This window comes from Halichondria panicea, chromosome 10, assembly GCF_963675165.1.
Source record: "Halichondria panicea chromosome 10, odHalPani1.1, whole genome shotgun sequence".
Lineage (NCBI taxonomy): Eukaryota > Metazoa > Porifera > Demospongiae > Suberitida > Halichondriidae > Halichondria > Halichondria panicea.
In genome coordinates, this window is record NC_087386.1 from 5,691,530 (window position 1) to 5,707,786 (window position 16,257).

Here is a 16,257-nt window from a genome sequence, read left to right on the forward strand (position 1 = left end):
CGTCATTCCGGGTGTGTTTACTGATAGTGTATTTTCTCCCAGGCATTTCTGGATGCTTGTAAGACAGGTGATGTGGGTGTGGTTCTGGAGCTACTGGAGTGTGGGGCTGATCCCAACCAGGCAGACAAGGTGAGGGGAATACTGTCTACAGTGCCAATATGTCCGTTGGTTGATGATCTTGTCTCCACAGGATGGTGTAACTGCTCTTCACTGGGCTAGTAATAATGGACATGATGAGATAGTGAGGGTCCTCTTAACAGCCAAAGCTACAGTCAACACTCAGACCAAGGTTGGTTTTGTTGTACAAACACATTTCCCACAACATGCTGTTTACTTTGTTTTCCTCCTATGTACAGTCGGGACGGACCCCTCTTTACACAGCCAGTTTCAATGGTCACCAGAAATGTATGGAGCTCCTAATCGATGCTGGGGCCAATGTTGATGTACCCAAAGAGGTGAGTGTAAGTAGCTGTACACATAGCCTCGATTCCAGGCCAATTAAAGTACGGCCTGGTACTTATTGCATGGTGATAGTGAGCATGTGATAGTTTATTCTCCAGAATCTGGGGAATCCCCTGTTTTCTTTTTCTATCTATGTACATCAGCTTAGCTCTCTATTGCGTTGTTCCAGAAGGCTTTCACACTAGTCTGATGCCAAAATAGGTTCTCATCCACCTCTATGACGGCTGTATGGTCAGGATATCTTAGCTTAGATCTGTACAGGCTATGGGAAGTGTATGGTGCCTCTTGACTGCTTCTTGCGAAGACAACCTGGCTATAGGACCATCGTAGACGTAGATGTAGATGAGAGCCTCCAAACTAGTGTTCAAGCCTTCTAAGCAATAGATACAGCTTCACGGAACTCAGTATGGAGATAAAATATTACGGAACATAATAATTCTTAGTAAATTACGGGTACTAAGGTTTTACGTTCGTAGTACGATTACCCATATTCTGAAGGTACCAGGCTGTATTTTAATGCGGCCTGGAATCGAGGCTACTATACACACATCTCAGAGGCCACTAGCCACAGAGCCTCCCCATGTTCTGTTGACCTGGTCCATTAGACACCAGAGCTAGTCATGTTTGTGTAGAGAGCACTGGTAGTTGGTGTACCGAGGTACGACACGCATCTCGTGATCTATTCAAACAATTTTTACGTTGTTTTCAATGTAGTGTGTTCCCCACAATAACTCTTACTAAAGCTCAAGTATAGTATATATAGTTTAGACCTAGATCTAACTGTTTCCGTCGCTGAACCTGTAAACGTCATTACAATGGAATATTTAAGTAAAAACAGTGTCGTACCTCCTCTGCCCTGACATTAGTGTAGATAGTCATGTGATATTGTATGAGTGATATTGTGTAATGAGTGGATCTGTACTATCTTGACTCTGTACAGGATGGAGCCACTGCATTGATGGTAGCTGCTCAGAATGGTCATGTGAGGGCAGTGGAAGTCTTGATTGCTGCCAAGGCTGGAGTTGACATTCAAAAGAAGGTGAGATTTACTAGAGTAGTGGATTGAGTAGTGGATTAGCTGGCCCAGTTGCGGGTTAGTGTAAAAGCTGGAATGCGGAATGGAACGGAATATGGAATGACTAAAAAGAGAGCTGCTGATGGTGCTCTGTATTTTTTTAGTGTAGTATGACTTAAATACTTGTAAAAAGTGCTACAGAATCCTTTTATAGACACAAAGCTAATTTTAGAAGACTATTATTATAGGAGTAAAAAGTACACTGAGTATAATTATAGTAGCAACATTGAACATTACAAATACACATAATTATACGTGTCTATAGACTTAGCGAAGTAATTATGTTGTGCCCAAAGTAAGGTGGAGTGTGAAGTCTATAGCTATACAGGACACTCCAAAGCTATACCTTTCTTCATTCTGCATGCCTGCAAAGTTTTGGCCCTTGGTGAAACTTTAAACGATTTGTGCGTGTTGAAGAGACACACTGACCAAGCATTTTGCCATTGATTTCCACACACATTGGGTTGTGGAGTCAGCAAATTCCACATTTATACTCTCAACAATGAAACTGTTATCTCAATATCTACCACTGTGCAACAGTGTGTGTAAGTTGTTGATCCTCTTTCCAATAACAGGTGTCATGTGATGATTACAGCCAGCTACATGTTCCGTTCCATATCTGCATTCCAGCTTTTACACTAACCCTCCAGTTGCTGTTATACATAATTATAATTATGGTTTATGGGTCTATATAACACAGGACAACCAGACAGCTCTGTATGCATGTAGCCAGTAACAACAGCATCGTGATCTCTCTTTTAATTGCATTCCAATCTTTTTTACATTGGTTTTTTCAATGTAGTGTGTTCCCTACAATAACTATATTATTCTGTGACTAAGGCTCAAGGGTAGTATAGTTTAGACATAGATCTAACTGTTTCCGTCGCTGAACCCCAGTGAACCCTATTCAGTTAGGAGATATGCTTGCTACAAATGTTGAGAGCACTGCACCTTTCATATACATCTGGACGAGTTCTAACCAGGACCTCAGCTGGAGAAACACTATAGCTAGCCATAGAGACCTTGAGCAACGTACAGAGCTAGCTAAACAGCTAGTTACAAGCGTTCTACAGGCCTATAGAGTTTGTCGTGACAAGGTCGCGGTTAAGGTTACAGTATAATAATTGCTCATCAATGATTCATAAGATATTTATTTCTCATCACAACGTTATTTTTGTAACTTGCAACGATTATCAATGGAAAGAGAACATGGAACAATGCTAGCTACAATAATAACTCAGAGTTTATATGTCTTGTAATCCAATGAAGTGGTCTGAGGTCAGCTAGAAAAACTGAGTATTTTGTCGCCAAATTTTGTTGACTGCATAGCTTCTAGGTTGTCTTTCTGACCAGTATTCGATGCTTGAATACTTACTGGAGGGCGACTCGAAGAGATCTTGTTCATAGAGACCTTACAGCAAAAAATATATCCTTGTTACTACTCTACAGTCGCTATATTAGCCTACAAAAACAGCTAGAAAAATAGCCGTAACTTTGTTGTAACTTACTCTCTTGGGAAAAACTCTTTGAATCACCCTGCCCCTTTATTCGTATAATAAGAAACAGCAGAGTATACGGTAAGGAGGGGTTTCCTGGTGCCTGGAATTAACGCAGAGTAACCATTGCCAGATGAGAGCCATTTTACTAGCTGAACTACATTGAACACCCACGCAGATTTGAGCGTGGGTGGAACAGTATACCGTAACCTTAACTACCAGCTAAACAAACGTCATCACAAATGAAGATTCAATTAAATAAGTGTCGTACCTCCTCTGCCCGTACATTATTGTAGATAGTCATGTGATATTGTATGAGTGATAATATTATTGTGTAATGAGTGGATCTGTACTATCTTGACTCTGTACAGGATGGAGCCACAGCATTGGTCATGGCCAGTCTGAATGGTCACTGTGGAGTTGTTAGAATGTTGTTGGAGGCCAAGGCTGACGTTCACAACAAGAATAATGTGAGTCACGCTGCATGGTGGTCTTTGTGTACTCTGCTGATTCCATGGTTGAGTGTGTGTGCTGTCACCTCTGTGTTAGTCTCGTTCCTAGGCCGCTTTTTTCGAAGGAGGAAAAGGCCTGGTGTCCATTGCTTGGGTCTTAGTGCGCATGGTAATCGTGCACTAATGTAAAACTTTTGCAAACTAGTCCGTTTACTAGGAATATGTTCCGTAATACGTACTTCCATACTGAAGCTATGGCTTATGCCCTCTATTGCATTGACCAAGAAAGCTGGTACACTTGTCTGAAGTCTGAGGCCAGTAGTCTCTAGTTCTACGATGGTCGTATAGTTGTCCTCAAGCAGCAGTTAAGAAGTACCATAGGAAGTATGCACAAAGACTTGCTATAGCCAGTCCTTCCAAGCTCAGACATTCCGACCATACGACTGTCGTGAAGTAGACGAGATGCTCTTCTGGCTTCAGGCTAGTGTGCAAGCCTTCTTGATCAACACAATAGAAGCACAGCATGGTAGATAGGGGGAAAAGAAGGGGATTCCCCATATTTTACAGCAAAACTAAGCGCATGCGCACTATCAGTAGACACCAGGCCGCATTTTCCTCCCTTCCATTCCATACAAAAAAATTGGCCTGGGAACGAGGCTACCTCTGTGTATGAGTGGACTGAGTAGTGGAGAGTGTACAATTAGCTGGTCCAGTTGCTGTGATATATAATTATATGGTTTATGGTCTATAACAGAACAACCAGACAGCTCTGTTTGTAGCCAGTAATCATGGACATGATGAGATAGTGAGGGTCCTCTTAGCAGCCAAGGCTACAGTCAACACTCAGGAGAAGGTTGGTTTTGTTGTACAAACACATGCTGTTTACATTGTTTTCCTCCTATGTACAGTCGGGAGCGACTCCTCTTTGGACAGCCAGTTTCAATGGTCACCAGAAATGTATGGAGCTCCTAATCGATGCTGGGGCCAATGTTGATGTACCCAAAGAGGTGAGTGTAAGTAGCTGTACACACACCACTAGCCACAGAACCTCCCCATGTTCTGTTGACCTGGTCCATTAGACACCAGAGCTAGTCATGTTTGTGTAGAGTACCGAGGTACGACACGCATCTCGTGATCTTTCTTTTAATTAATTAAGGCTCGGTGCGCATGCGCAAACGAGGTATACGGTAGTGTGTGTGTGTGTGTGTGTCTGTACTGTGTAGAGTATTTCAGCTGCTCAATGATCAATGAAGTGCAAGTAAGAGTTTCTATAGGCTTCTTGTCATGTTTTCTTGGCTTTCTGTTTGTGGATTTGCAAAATAAAGCTTCGTTCTCGAGTTATGCTTAGTTTTGCTTACTTGGAATGCCATTGCAGCTTTTTCAGAAGAGCACGTAGCAAAGCTTGTTTACCGAGTGTTGCTACTCTACTTACAGTAGTTAGCTCTGCACTAGAACACTAGCTATTGGTAGCTGCAAGAGTGAGAAGAGAGCTGCAAGGCTCTACTGATGCATGGCAGCCATTAATTTTAGACTTGAACTTTTGGTATCGATCGTTTTTAACAACAATCATGGTCGATCATTACCCACTATTTGAGTTTCCCTGTGATTGCATGCAGGAAAATTAAAAATGTTCATCATGATATAAATTATAATCAATGATGTGTATAAAAGCTAGCTATTAGTAGCTTTATGTTATGTAGCTTTGGCACCTCTACCTGCGGTGCTTTCATTTATTCGGTTTTCAATGTAGTGTGTTCCCCACAATAACTCTGTTATTCTGTGACTAAGGCTCAAGGGTAGTATAGTTTAGACATAGATCCGTCGCTGAACCCGTAAACGTCATCACAATGGAATATTCAATTAAAAAACAATGTCGTACCTCCTCTGCCCTGACATTAGTGTAGATAGTCATGTGATATTGTATGAGTGATATTGTGTAATGAGTGGATCTGTACTATATCTTGACTGTTGTTAGTTTTGTTGTACACTTTTCCCACAACATGCTGTTTACATCGTTTTCCTCCTATGTACAGTCGGGAGAGACCCCTCTTTTGGCTGCCAGTTTCAATGGTCACCAGAAATGTGTGGAGCTCCTAATCGATGCTGGGGCCAATGTTGATGTACCCAAAGAGGTGAGTGTAAGTAGCTGTACACACATCTCAGAGGCCACTAGCCACAGAGCCTCCCCATGTTCTGTTGACCTGGTCCATTAGACACCAGAGCTAGTCATGTTTGTGTAGAGAGCACTGGTAGTTGGTGTACCGAGGTACGACACGCATCTCGTGATCTCTCTTTTAATTGCATTCCACAATGTAATGCACAATAACTTTGACTAAGGCTGAAGGGTAGTATAGTTTAGACCTAGATCTAACTGTTTCCGTCACTGAACCTCAGCTTCCATTAAAGATAAGGCCTGCTACTGACTGCTTGCGCATGAATATTTTTCCTGAAAAGTCCTATTTTTATCAGTGAAAATATCCTGACAAAGAATACAAATTCTTATTGAAAGTCCTACACAGAGCTATATATAGCTAGCTAACTAGAGACAGAGCTATAGGCTTGTTGTACAGCTATTTTTCTTCAGTAGCAGTAGTATAGTAGACTTTCATCGAAGTTAGTATTAAATGGGCGTGGCCTGTCCATATAGGCTATTGTCAGTCCTCACTCAGTTCAGACGATTGTCATCCACACTGTTGCTAGTTATGAGTCTTTTGTTAGCATAGCAGGGTATGGGTAGCTATCAGAATGCTATCAGATGGGCTAGAAACCTTCAATCGAACTTTCTATACCGTATAGCGCGAAATTTTCGAGAGGCTTAAATTTTTATAGATTTCGTAGGTTAGCAATCCTACACCAAAATTAAGTCCACGAAAATTGTTCTTTAATGAGAATTATCTGCTATAACGTGCAAAGATTAAAAGACGTGGCTTCTGGTAAGCAGTCATTCCACGAACATTGTGCAACGAAATGGTTTTAGAGGCCATTCCACGAAATATAAGTGCCTCGAAAATTTCGCGCTATACGGTATGTGACATCATTGTTTTACTGAGCATACACGTTGTTATCCTGTGTTAGCCGGTATATCTGGCTCTCAGAGGAAGTGCGGCCTGGGTTCGAGGCTAGTGTATCCCCTGACATTAGTGTAGATAGTCATGTGATATTGTATAATGAGTGGGTCTGTGATGAGTGATGGTTCACCTGCTCACACTCTGTACAGGATGGATACACTGCGTTGATGGTAGCTGCTTATAATGGTCATGTGAGGGCAGTGGAATTATTAATTGCTGCAGAGGCTCAAGTGGACATTCAAAAGAAGGTGAGATTTACTGCTTGTTTGGTTTAAATTATTTTGTTATTGTACAGAATGGTTGGACGGCATTGCACATGGCCAGTGAGGAGGGTCACTGTGGAGTTGTTAGAATGTTGTTGAAGGCCAAGGCTAACGTCCACATCAAGACTAATGTGAGTCACGCTGCATGATTGTATAATTATGATAATGGTAACATTTGTTCATTACCATGGCAACAGTGTGTCCACTGGTTATGTGTAATTGTGTTAAAATTCCTTATTTTCCTTCATCACTAACTGCTCACATACCCACTATACAGGACGGACGTACTGCCTATGATCTGGCTAGTGGGAAGGGACACACTCAAGTGTGTGAACTACTACACTGACTCTGTACCTTATTAACTGTACTGTTACCATGGCAGCTAGCCTCTGATAGATACGTAGATTGCTTTATATACACTACATCATTTTGTCTTATAATTTTTGTGTCTACTGTTTCTGAACCATTGCCATGCATTTCACCATATAGTTACATTCTCTTTGATCACGTAAAAACTTTAAAATTGATGGGAATGTGCAAAATAATTATAGTAGATTCAAAAGTTGTTGATAGTCACATAATTATATTTTGAGGTAGGTTGCCATCACAATCTGCAATGTCTGTTCTTGCTTTGGCCACTTGCAGTAGATAAGAGATGACAGCATGATGATCACATGACACAGCTGTAGAGGAAATACAATCAATCAATTCAATCGCGAAAATCAAGGAATTCAAAAATATTATTACCACTAATTCATCAACCAGCTCAACATTAACCTGGCTGTACTATTATAGAGGGTGACCACATTAGACAGGTTTCACACAGTTACAAGTGCCCACAATGCAACAGGTAGCAATACTTTCTGTACACATCAACAAGTGTCCACTAACGCCCACTCACCTGCTGCCATATCGTGTGGTGACTAAGGAAACAGCCGACCTCTCCAAAGGTCATAGGTCGTTCTCCCTAAGGGTCCTTCCAGCCGGGTAGGTATTTGATGCCCAGACTGTCCAGGTAGCTCTGATTCAACTGTCTGTAGTGGCCAGGGATAAAATAAACAAAAGAGGTTCTTTTAAACATGAGTTCCCCACCACATCCTTGTGTATCAATTAGTGTGTATTGTCTCCTCCCCCATCCCTCTGTATTGTACAGCCAGTTATGTCTCCCCTCACACACAGTGAACCTATACTCTACACCATGCAGTACATCTCAAGACTACCCTCTCTTAATGACAATTTGGGGTTGGACGTGATAAGCCACTATCTAAAACCTTACTCCATACGATGTATAATTATTAATTTTCTCTCACCTTCCATCGACAGCATCAAAGAGGGTGTAGTTGAAGTTGAGCTCGTCCAGGCTTAAAATCATCCGGTTCCTTCTTTCTGGCCTCCGTACTAGCCCAATCATGAACACCTACCAAATATTGTTTGGAAATTATTAGTGAACTTTTATGATTTCCGTACACAAACAACATAACTGTAATAGTAGAGACAGCTTACCGCGTCCAACCCCAAGTTGTTCTTGACAGGGGGTGGTCTGGAGATGTACTGACTGTACAGTATAGGGGGGTGGTCCACCGTGTGGGGGGAGACAACACGCACACTAATGCAGTATAGGGGGGTGGTCCACTGTGTGGGGGGAGACAATACACTAATGCAGTATAGGGGGGTGGTCCACTGTGTGGGGGGAGACAATACACTAATGCAGTATAGGGGGGTGGTCCACCGTGTGGGGGGAGACAATACACTAATGCAGTATAGGGGGGTGGTCCACCGTGTGGGGGGAGACAACACACACACTAATGCAGTATAGGGGGGTGGTCCACTGTGTGGGGGGAGACAATACACTAATGCAGTATAGGGGGGTGGTCCACCGTGTGGGGGGAGACAACACACACACTAATGCAGTATAGGGGGGTGGTCCACCGTGTGGGGGGAGACAACACACACACTAATGCAGTATAGGGGGGTGGTCCACTGTGTGGGGGGAGACAACACGCACACTAATGCAGTATAGGGGGGGTGGTCCACTGTGTGGGGGGAGACAACACACACACTAATGCAGTATAGGGGGGTGGTCCACTGTGTGGGGGGAGACAATACACACACTAATGCAGTATAGGGGGGTGGTCCACTGTGTGGGGGGGGAGACAATACACACTAATGCAGTATAGGGGGGTGGTCCACCATGTGGGGGAGAGACAATACACACACTAATGCAGTATAGGGGGGTGGTCCACTGTGTGGGGGGGGGAGACAATACACACACTAATGCAGTATAGGGGGTGGTCCACTGTGTGGGGGGAGCCTATTACTAGAATAATTATTTTGTTGGTGAAAAACCTTAGCAAATGAGCAGACCCTTTGCTAGATCTAACTATCGGGTTCTGGCGAGGATCGTGTGTATTTACTAGTAATAATTTAGGTTTTGCGATTTTATTGTTGCGAATTGATCAACCCTCGCCAAGTTCGCATAATTATGTTTGATGCTTGCAAAACATTAGTGATACAGAGAGTGTCTAGTGGGCAAGTAGTGGCTTACCAAGGTTGTCCAGCTTAAAGTGGAGGCAGCGTGGTCCAGGCTCTCATAGTCCTCTGGTTTGACCATGAACCCCAACACCTCGGTGTTCAGAATGTGCATAGGCAGATCTACAGTGGAGGGAAGGGGACAATTCAAACTTGTTCTACATGTACATACATGTACCATAATAAAGTGCACAGGTCAGCAAATAATGTATTCAGTGCAAGCCTCGTACATATAGACAAGTTATCCCCTCCCTATGGACTGTACACGCACTGACTTACCTTTGCTGATCCATCAGAATCCGTAGTGTCCTGTTGTTCACCAGAAAGTTGTCACAGTCTAGCCGCTGAATAAACAACAATTGTATAGTTAATCTGAGCTAGATACTGTGGATACCAAAATTGCAATAACTAAAACTGTATCTACTACTGTCTTGGGCAGACTAACAGTGGTTGAAATAAAGAGGTGGTCTGCTAACACAGGTCCATGCTGTGGAGACTATGGGCCCCATTAACCTGGCTGTATTATAGAGGGTGACCTGCTTACAGGGTGACCACTATAGACAGGTTTCACTGTATCATAATGGCACAGTGCATCCAGCTTAGAGAGTAGATTACCACAAATTTGTGAGTAGCTGTACTTAAATGTAAATCTCGGAACCTTTCTAAGAAATTGTGCTGATACTAATGTGTAGGTGAATGACCAAGCTACAACATACTCAAAAATGTTTCCATGGAAACATAAGGTGGTGGGTTTGTGGTAATTAATAGAACAACAACAAATTGTTATAGTGGTTGATAAAGGGCATTGGTTTGTGGTTTGCAGCTGCTGATGTCATCAAAACAGTAGAAAATAGTAATTATGTAGCTTTTCAGTGTTATCTCAACAATGGGATATAGGATGTTCTTGGTATCAAAATGTAGCCCATTTATCTGTTAACTTACTACAGAAAATTAATTTGAAAGCTAAGCTATTAATTTGTCAGAAGTTATTACTCGCAAATAGAAAAAGATCTCCAAGGTTACCATAGATACACAGCCAAACTGACTTCCCTGATCACTATTCAGTAGAGGGAGCATTGGACTCAAACAAAGATCTACAAACAGACAGCTAGCTTCAACATGTATTAACACACAAGCACCCTCTGTAAAGGAATACTCCATCTCTCACCATAATGAAGAGGTGTCTGATTGTCTGTGTCCTCAATATTAACATCTGCTCCCCTCTTCACAAGTAGTTTCACCATGTTCAGGTTGCCACGGTCACAGGCCCAGTGAAGAAGACCCATCCCCTGTATCATGAAATGCATCTCTATAATTATACATGTGCAAGTATGTGTACAGCATTCTACAATTAGCATTAGTCTCAAACATTAAACACGCTCAGTTAGTTCAAATTATACAGCAATTTTCTTATAATTGGAGAGTCTTTTCAGAATGTGTATATCAACTATATAACTATTTTGGCACATAATTACAGGAATGAACTATATTATAACATTATTAACCTGTCTACTCACCTCTTGGTCAGTTTGATTGACATTGGTGTCAGAGAGTAGAGATCGTAATTTCTTTTCATTCCCCTCCTTACACCAGTCGAACATTGTCTTCTTGTCGTCAGTTAGTGCCTCCTCTGTGTCTCATCCAGCCAGAGTGCTCCCCTGCATGACCAGAGTCCCCACAATGGCAGCCATTCCAGCACGCCCCTCGTTACCAGGCACCTCAACACCGTACACCACCACATCCGTCAACTTCAACACAGTAGCAATACGAGTCTCAACCTCTGCCGTGGATACGTTCTCCCCCTTCCAACGAAACGTGTCCCCAGATCAATCACACAAATACACCCAACCTTCCTCGTCAATGTGCATAATGTCTCCACTTCTGAAAAAGCATCTCCTGCTTTGAAACAATTCCTAAGAATTTTTTTTGCCGAGTTTTCGTTGTTTCGATATCCGTAGAAGGGAGAGACTTTAGTAATCTCACAAACAGTTTCACCAGGTTCGCTCACACCACACTCAACACAGAAACCATTCTCATCTCTTAGGTAATCGCCAGTCTCTGGATGAAGCTTCAGGATAGTGACGTTTTGAATGGACGGTACAAACAGTGGGAGAGCTCCAACAGGCCCTGGCTTGTTGTCAATGTTGATGATACCAAAGTTGCCCTCAGTGGAGCCATAAAACTCGATAATGTGATCCACTTCAAATCGTTTCTGGAACTCCAGCCACAGCTCTTTTCTGAGTCCTGCAGTGATGATTAGACGTACTTTGTGTGTCAGTGGATTGAGGGGGTTGAGCCAACACGTAGCGATTCAACTCCCCAATCGTGCACACCATCTGCACAGTGGGGGAGTAAGTGGATATAAATGAAGTGATGTCACCCGTACACAGTGATACATAGCTCAAGTTGTGTAGTGAAAGCAAAGGCAAGAATAGCTGAAAGCATAACAACACGTACTGTCTATCTAAGACATTAATGTAAGTGGGTCAGCCCCAGTCAATTAGCCAACTCACAGTGCAGTTGTACTTTGCACTATCAGTCCAACAGTGTTTGGCAGAGAGTGGCTCCTGTGTAGATCATAGGCCCTCCACCGTGTGCGAGGCCGTGGGAATGGTAGAGGGGCAGGACAGAGTACACACAGTCACTGTCAGTCGTAGACTCGCCAGCCAGCCCTTGAGAAAGGGACTGGTCAAACTCCGTGTAGAGACTCGTGTAATGTTTGCCACGATATTTGTGGCAACTAACCGCATGCGGTTACCGCAAGATCAATGATAGTGACGTTCACTAGAAAACTCTACGTATCACATGCAGTATACTGACGTCAATAAAACCGCAGCCACTTAAAATATTTTCTGATATGCTGACTGTGCAACACAAGTCTCAACACGGAGTTTGACCAGTCTACTGTTTGCCTGCAACAGTGACGGCATGCGAGTCTATGTCAGTCACTCCTCCGGCAATCACAGATCAAAAGATCATTAAGCCTCTGAAATACACCGCGGTTACAGAATACCAATTATTTGGGCATGCGCAGTAGGAGTTTGTGTCATATGACCAAAGAGATCTCCCCTTTTTCTGCAAAAGTCCAAAATGGCTACAAGAAGTGACCTTGATGCTCTGGTGGTCCAGGTGGAAGGATTGGGTCTAGAGGAGAACAAAGCTGGTCATGGGGCTTATGGCTGTGTCTTTAGAGTGACGGTGAATGGAAGAGACTGCATTGCTAAGAAGGTACACCACATATTGCTCCAAGAGCAATCCCTTGGACAGAGGGAGAGGATTTTAACAAATTTCCGTCATGAGTGTCATATTCTGAGCGGTCTGGATCACCCTAACATTGTCGGTTTCGTTGGAGTCCATTACGGCCGCGATAAGAACGACATCAGTCTAATAATGGAGAGGCTTCATTCCGACTTGGCCAAATTCCTTGAAACCCATCGAGACACGAATATCGCCACTAGAATCCATATCCTGTATGATGTATCCAAGGGCCTACACTATCTCCACTCTCTGACCCCTCCCCTCATCCATCGTGACCTCACTGCTCCCAACATCCTGCTCACTGAGGACCTCACTGCCAAGATCGGAGACCTGGGTGTCTCCAGGTATGTTTTGTTTTTTTGCAACAAAGGAAAATGTTTTTTTTTTATGAGTTAGAGACAAAAAGGAGATTTACTTAAGGCCACTCCAAGTGATACTCTGGTTTCTGGTCCACCGCCCGCATCAGATTTTATTCTTGGATTTCTATCTCATTATTAGCCTCCTTCACCGGCCTTCCCTAGCGGGAAATGCGGCCTGGGATCGAGGCTATCTCATTATTGGATTTCTATCTCATTATTTCTACTACGCATGCGCAAAATGGTCCATGTGGTACAAAATGTGTGATAATGATATTCATTTGCAAAATGATGAGATTCATAAGGTGAAATTGATAATGACATAATGAGAAAAGCCGCCCGCCCGCATGCAATTAGAAAAACTTCAGGACCAGAAACCAGAGTGTCACTTGGAGTGGCCTAATGTGGGAAAACAAAGGCAGACATGTAAAACCTAATGTTCATTTGCAGGTATGTTGATCTGGAGAGATTGACTCATGTTCTGACAAACGTCCCGGGAAATCCAACCTACATGCCTCCCGAGTGTCATGTGGAGCCGCCCACCTACACTACCAAGCTGGACATCTTCTCATTCGGTCATCTCATCATTCACACTGTTATTGGTGATTTCCCTAAAGTCAAGAACGTACCTCAAAGTATTCGCAACTATTTCAACTCTATCAGAGGAAAGGAGGAGCTCATGCGTCGAAGCACTGCTGTCCATGGTGACAAAATGGGGGAGAAACACGCTCTTTATCCTCTTGTTGTTAGCTGCCTCCATGACCGACCTCAACAGAGACCATCAGTTGACGAAGTGATTGTCTCACTCAGAAAGCTGTGTCTACAGCACCCCAGGATGGTACGTGAGTGAGTGGGTGGAGGTATCAAATGTGCATTGTCAGCTTATATAGTGTTAGTGTCGACTGTATGCTGGTACTTCTGTGTGGGTGGCTATAGAATCTTGAACAGTATATAACATGTACATAACAATTTTTGTCATTCCATATTTTGGGTGTGTTTACTGATAATGTATTTTCTCCCAGGAATTTCTGGATGCTTGTAAGACGGGCAATGTGGGTGTGGTTCTGGAGCTACTTGAGTGTGGGGCTGATCCCAACCAGGCAGACAAGGTGAGGGGAATACTGTCTACAGTGCCAAATGTCCGTTAGTTAATGATATTGTCTCTACAGGATGGTGCAACTGCTCTTTTCTGGGCCAGTAGGAATGGACATGATGAGATAGTGAGGGTCCTCTTAGCAGCCAAGGCTACAGTCAACACTCAGAACAAGGTTGGTTTTGTTGTACAAACACATTTCCTACAATTTCCTTTTACATTGTTTTCCTCCTATGTACAGTGGGGAGAGACCTCTCTTTGGATAGCTAGTTTCTATGGTCACCAGAAATGTATGGAGCTCCTAATTGACCCTGGGGCCAATGTTGATGTACCCAATGAGGTGAGTGTAAGTAGCTATATACACATAGCCTCGATTCCAGGCCGATTAAAGTACGGCCTGGTACTTATTGCATGGTGATAGTGAGCATGTGATACCAGAATCTGGGGAATCCCCTCTATTCTTTCTTCCCGATCTATTTGCTATCTATGTACATCAGCTTAGCTCTCTATTGTGTTGTTCCAGAAGGCTTTCACACTAGTCTGAAGCCAGAAGAGGCTCTCATCCACCTCTATGACGGCTGTATGGTCAGGATATCTTAGCTTTGATCTGTACAGGCTGTGGGAAGTGTATGGTGCCTCTTGACTGCTTCTTGCGAAGAAAACCTGGCTATAGGACCATCGTGGACGTAGATGAGAGCCTCTAAACTAGTGTTCAAGCCTTCTAAGCAATAGATACAGCTTCACGGAACTCAGTATGGAGATAAAATATTACGGAACATATTCTTAGTAAAGGGACTAAATTACGGGTACTAAGGTTTTACGTTTGTAGTACGATTACCATATTCAGGCTGTATTTAATGCCGCCTGGAATCAAGGCTACTATACACACATCTCAGAGGCCACTAGCCACAGAGCCTCCCCATGTTCTGTTGACCTGGTCCATTAGACACCAGAGCTAGTCATGTTTGTGTAGAGAGCACTGGTAGTTGGTGTACCGAGGTACGACACGCATCTCGTGATCTCTCTTTTAATTGCATTCCAATGTAATGCACAATAACTTTGACGAAGGTTCAAGGGTAGTATAGTTTAGACCTAGAGGTAACTGTTCCGTCGCTGAACCCGTAAACGTCATTACAATGGAATATTCAATTAAAAAACAATATCGTACCTCCTCTGCCCTGACATTAGTGTAGATAGTCATGTGATATTGTATGAGTGATATTGTGTAATGAGTGGATCTGTACTATCTTGACTCTGTACAGGATGGAGCCACAGCATTGTGGGTAGCTGCTCAGAATGGTCATGTGAGGGCAGTGGAATTATTGATTGCTGCTAAGGCTGGAGTTGACATTCAAAATAAGGTGAGATTTACTAGAGTAGTGGATTGAGTAGTGGATTAGCTGGTCCAGTTGCGGGTTAGTGTAAAGCTGGAATGCGGAATAGAACGGAATATGGAATGGCTAAAAAGAGAGCTGCTGATGGTGCTCTGTATTTTTTTAGTGTAGTATGACTTAAATACTTGTTAAAGTGCTACAGAATCCTTTTATAGACACAAAGCTAATTTTAGAAGACTGTTATGTAAAAAAAGTAGACTGAGTATAATTATAGTAGCAACATTGAACATTACAAATACACATAATTATACGTGTCTATAGCCTTAGCGAAGTAATTATGTTGTGCCCAAAGTAAGGTGGAGTGTGAAGTCTATAGCTATACAGGACACTCCAAAGCTATACCTTTCTTCTATCTGCATGCCTGCAAAGTTTTGGCCCTTGGTGAAACTTTAAACGATTTGTGCGTGTTGAAGACACACTGACCAAGCATTTTGCCATTGATTTCCACACACATTGGGTTGTGGAGTCAGCAAATTCCACATTTATACTCTCAACAATGAAATTGTTATCTCAATATCTACCACTGTGCAACAGTGTGTGTAAGTTGTTGATCCTCTTTCCAATAACAGGTGTCATGTGATGATTACAGCCAGCTACATGTTCCGTTCCATATCTGCATTCTAGCTTTTACACTAACCCTCCAGTTGCTGTTATACATAATTATAATTATGGTTTATGGTCTATATAACACAGGACAACCAGACAGCTCTGTATGCATGTAGCCAGTAACAACAGCATCGTGATCTCTCTTTTAATTGCATTCCAATCTTTTTTACATTGGTTTTCAATGTAGTGTGTTCCCTACAATAAC

The 16,257-nt window shown here is 42.8% G+C and overlaps 3 protein-coding genes across 4 annotated transcripts in view; 2 read left to right on the forward strand and 1 right to left on the reverse strand.

Moving 5' to 3' along the window:
• LOC135342752 (procollagen galactosyltransferase 2-like) overlaps positions 1-12,084 on the reverse strand; it is a 22,648-nt gene extending 10,564 nt beyond the window's left edge. Inside the window, exons 1-5 of the transcript XR_010396916.1 lie at positions 11,859-12,084; positions 10,863-11,681; positions 10,514-10,634; positions 9,625-9,689; positions 9,362-9,468 (exon numbers count right to left, since the gene is read on the reverse strand). The gene's annotated coding sequence lies outside the window, so the exon portion shown is untranslated. The remainder of the gene's footprint in view (positions 1-9,361; positions 9,469-9,624; positions 9,690-10,513; positions 10,635-10,862; positions 11,682-11,858) is intronic.
• Positions 1-16,257, forward strand: part of LOC135342575 (uncharacterized) — a 242,336-nt gene that overhangs the window by 1,076 nt on the left and 225,003 nt on the right. Inside the window, exons 2-10 of the mRNA XM_064539323.1 lie at positions 43-129; positions 191-289; positions 357-455; positions 1,403-1,501; positions 3,405-3,503; positions 4,240-4,338; positions 4,394-4,492; positions 5,519-5,617; positions 15,315-15,413. Coding sequence (XP_064395393.1) covers positions 43-129; positions 191-289; positions 357-455; positions 1,403-1,501; positions 3,405-3,503; positions 4,240-4,338; positions 4,394-4,492; positions 5,519-5,617; positions 15,315-15,413 — 879 coding nt within the window. The remainder of the gene's footprint in view (positions 1-42; positions 130-190; positions 290-356; positions 456-1,402; positions 1,502-3,404; positions 3,504-4,239; positions 4,339-4,393; positions 4,493-5,518; positions 5,618-15,314; positions 15,414-16,257) is intronic.
• Positions 12,382-16,257, forward strand: part of LOC135342679 (ankyrin repeat and protein kinase domain-containing protein 1-like) — a 63,565-nt gene continuing 59,689 nt past the window's right edge. For both annotated transcript variants that reach the window (XM_064539484.1, XM_064539483.1), the window contains exons 1-2: positions 12,382-12,947; positions 13,410-13,797. In XM_064539484.1, the coding sequence (XP_064395554.1) occupies positions 12,436-12,947; positions 13,410-13,797 (900 nt within the window). In that variant the 5' untranslated portion in view covers positions 12,382-12,435. The remainder of the gene's footprint in view (positions 12,948-13,409; positions 13,798-16,257) is intronic.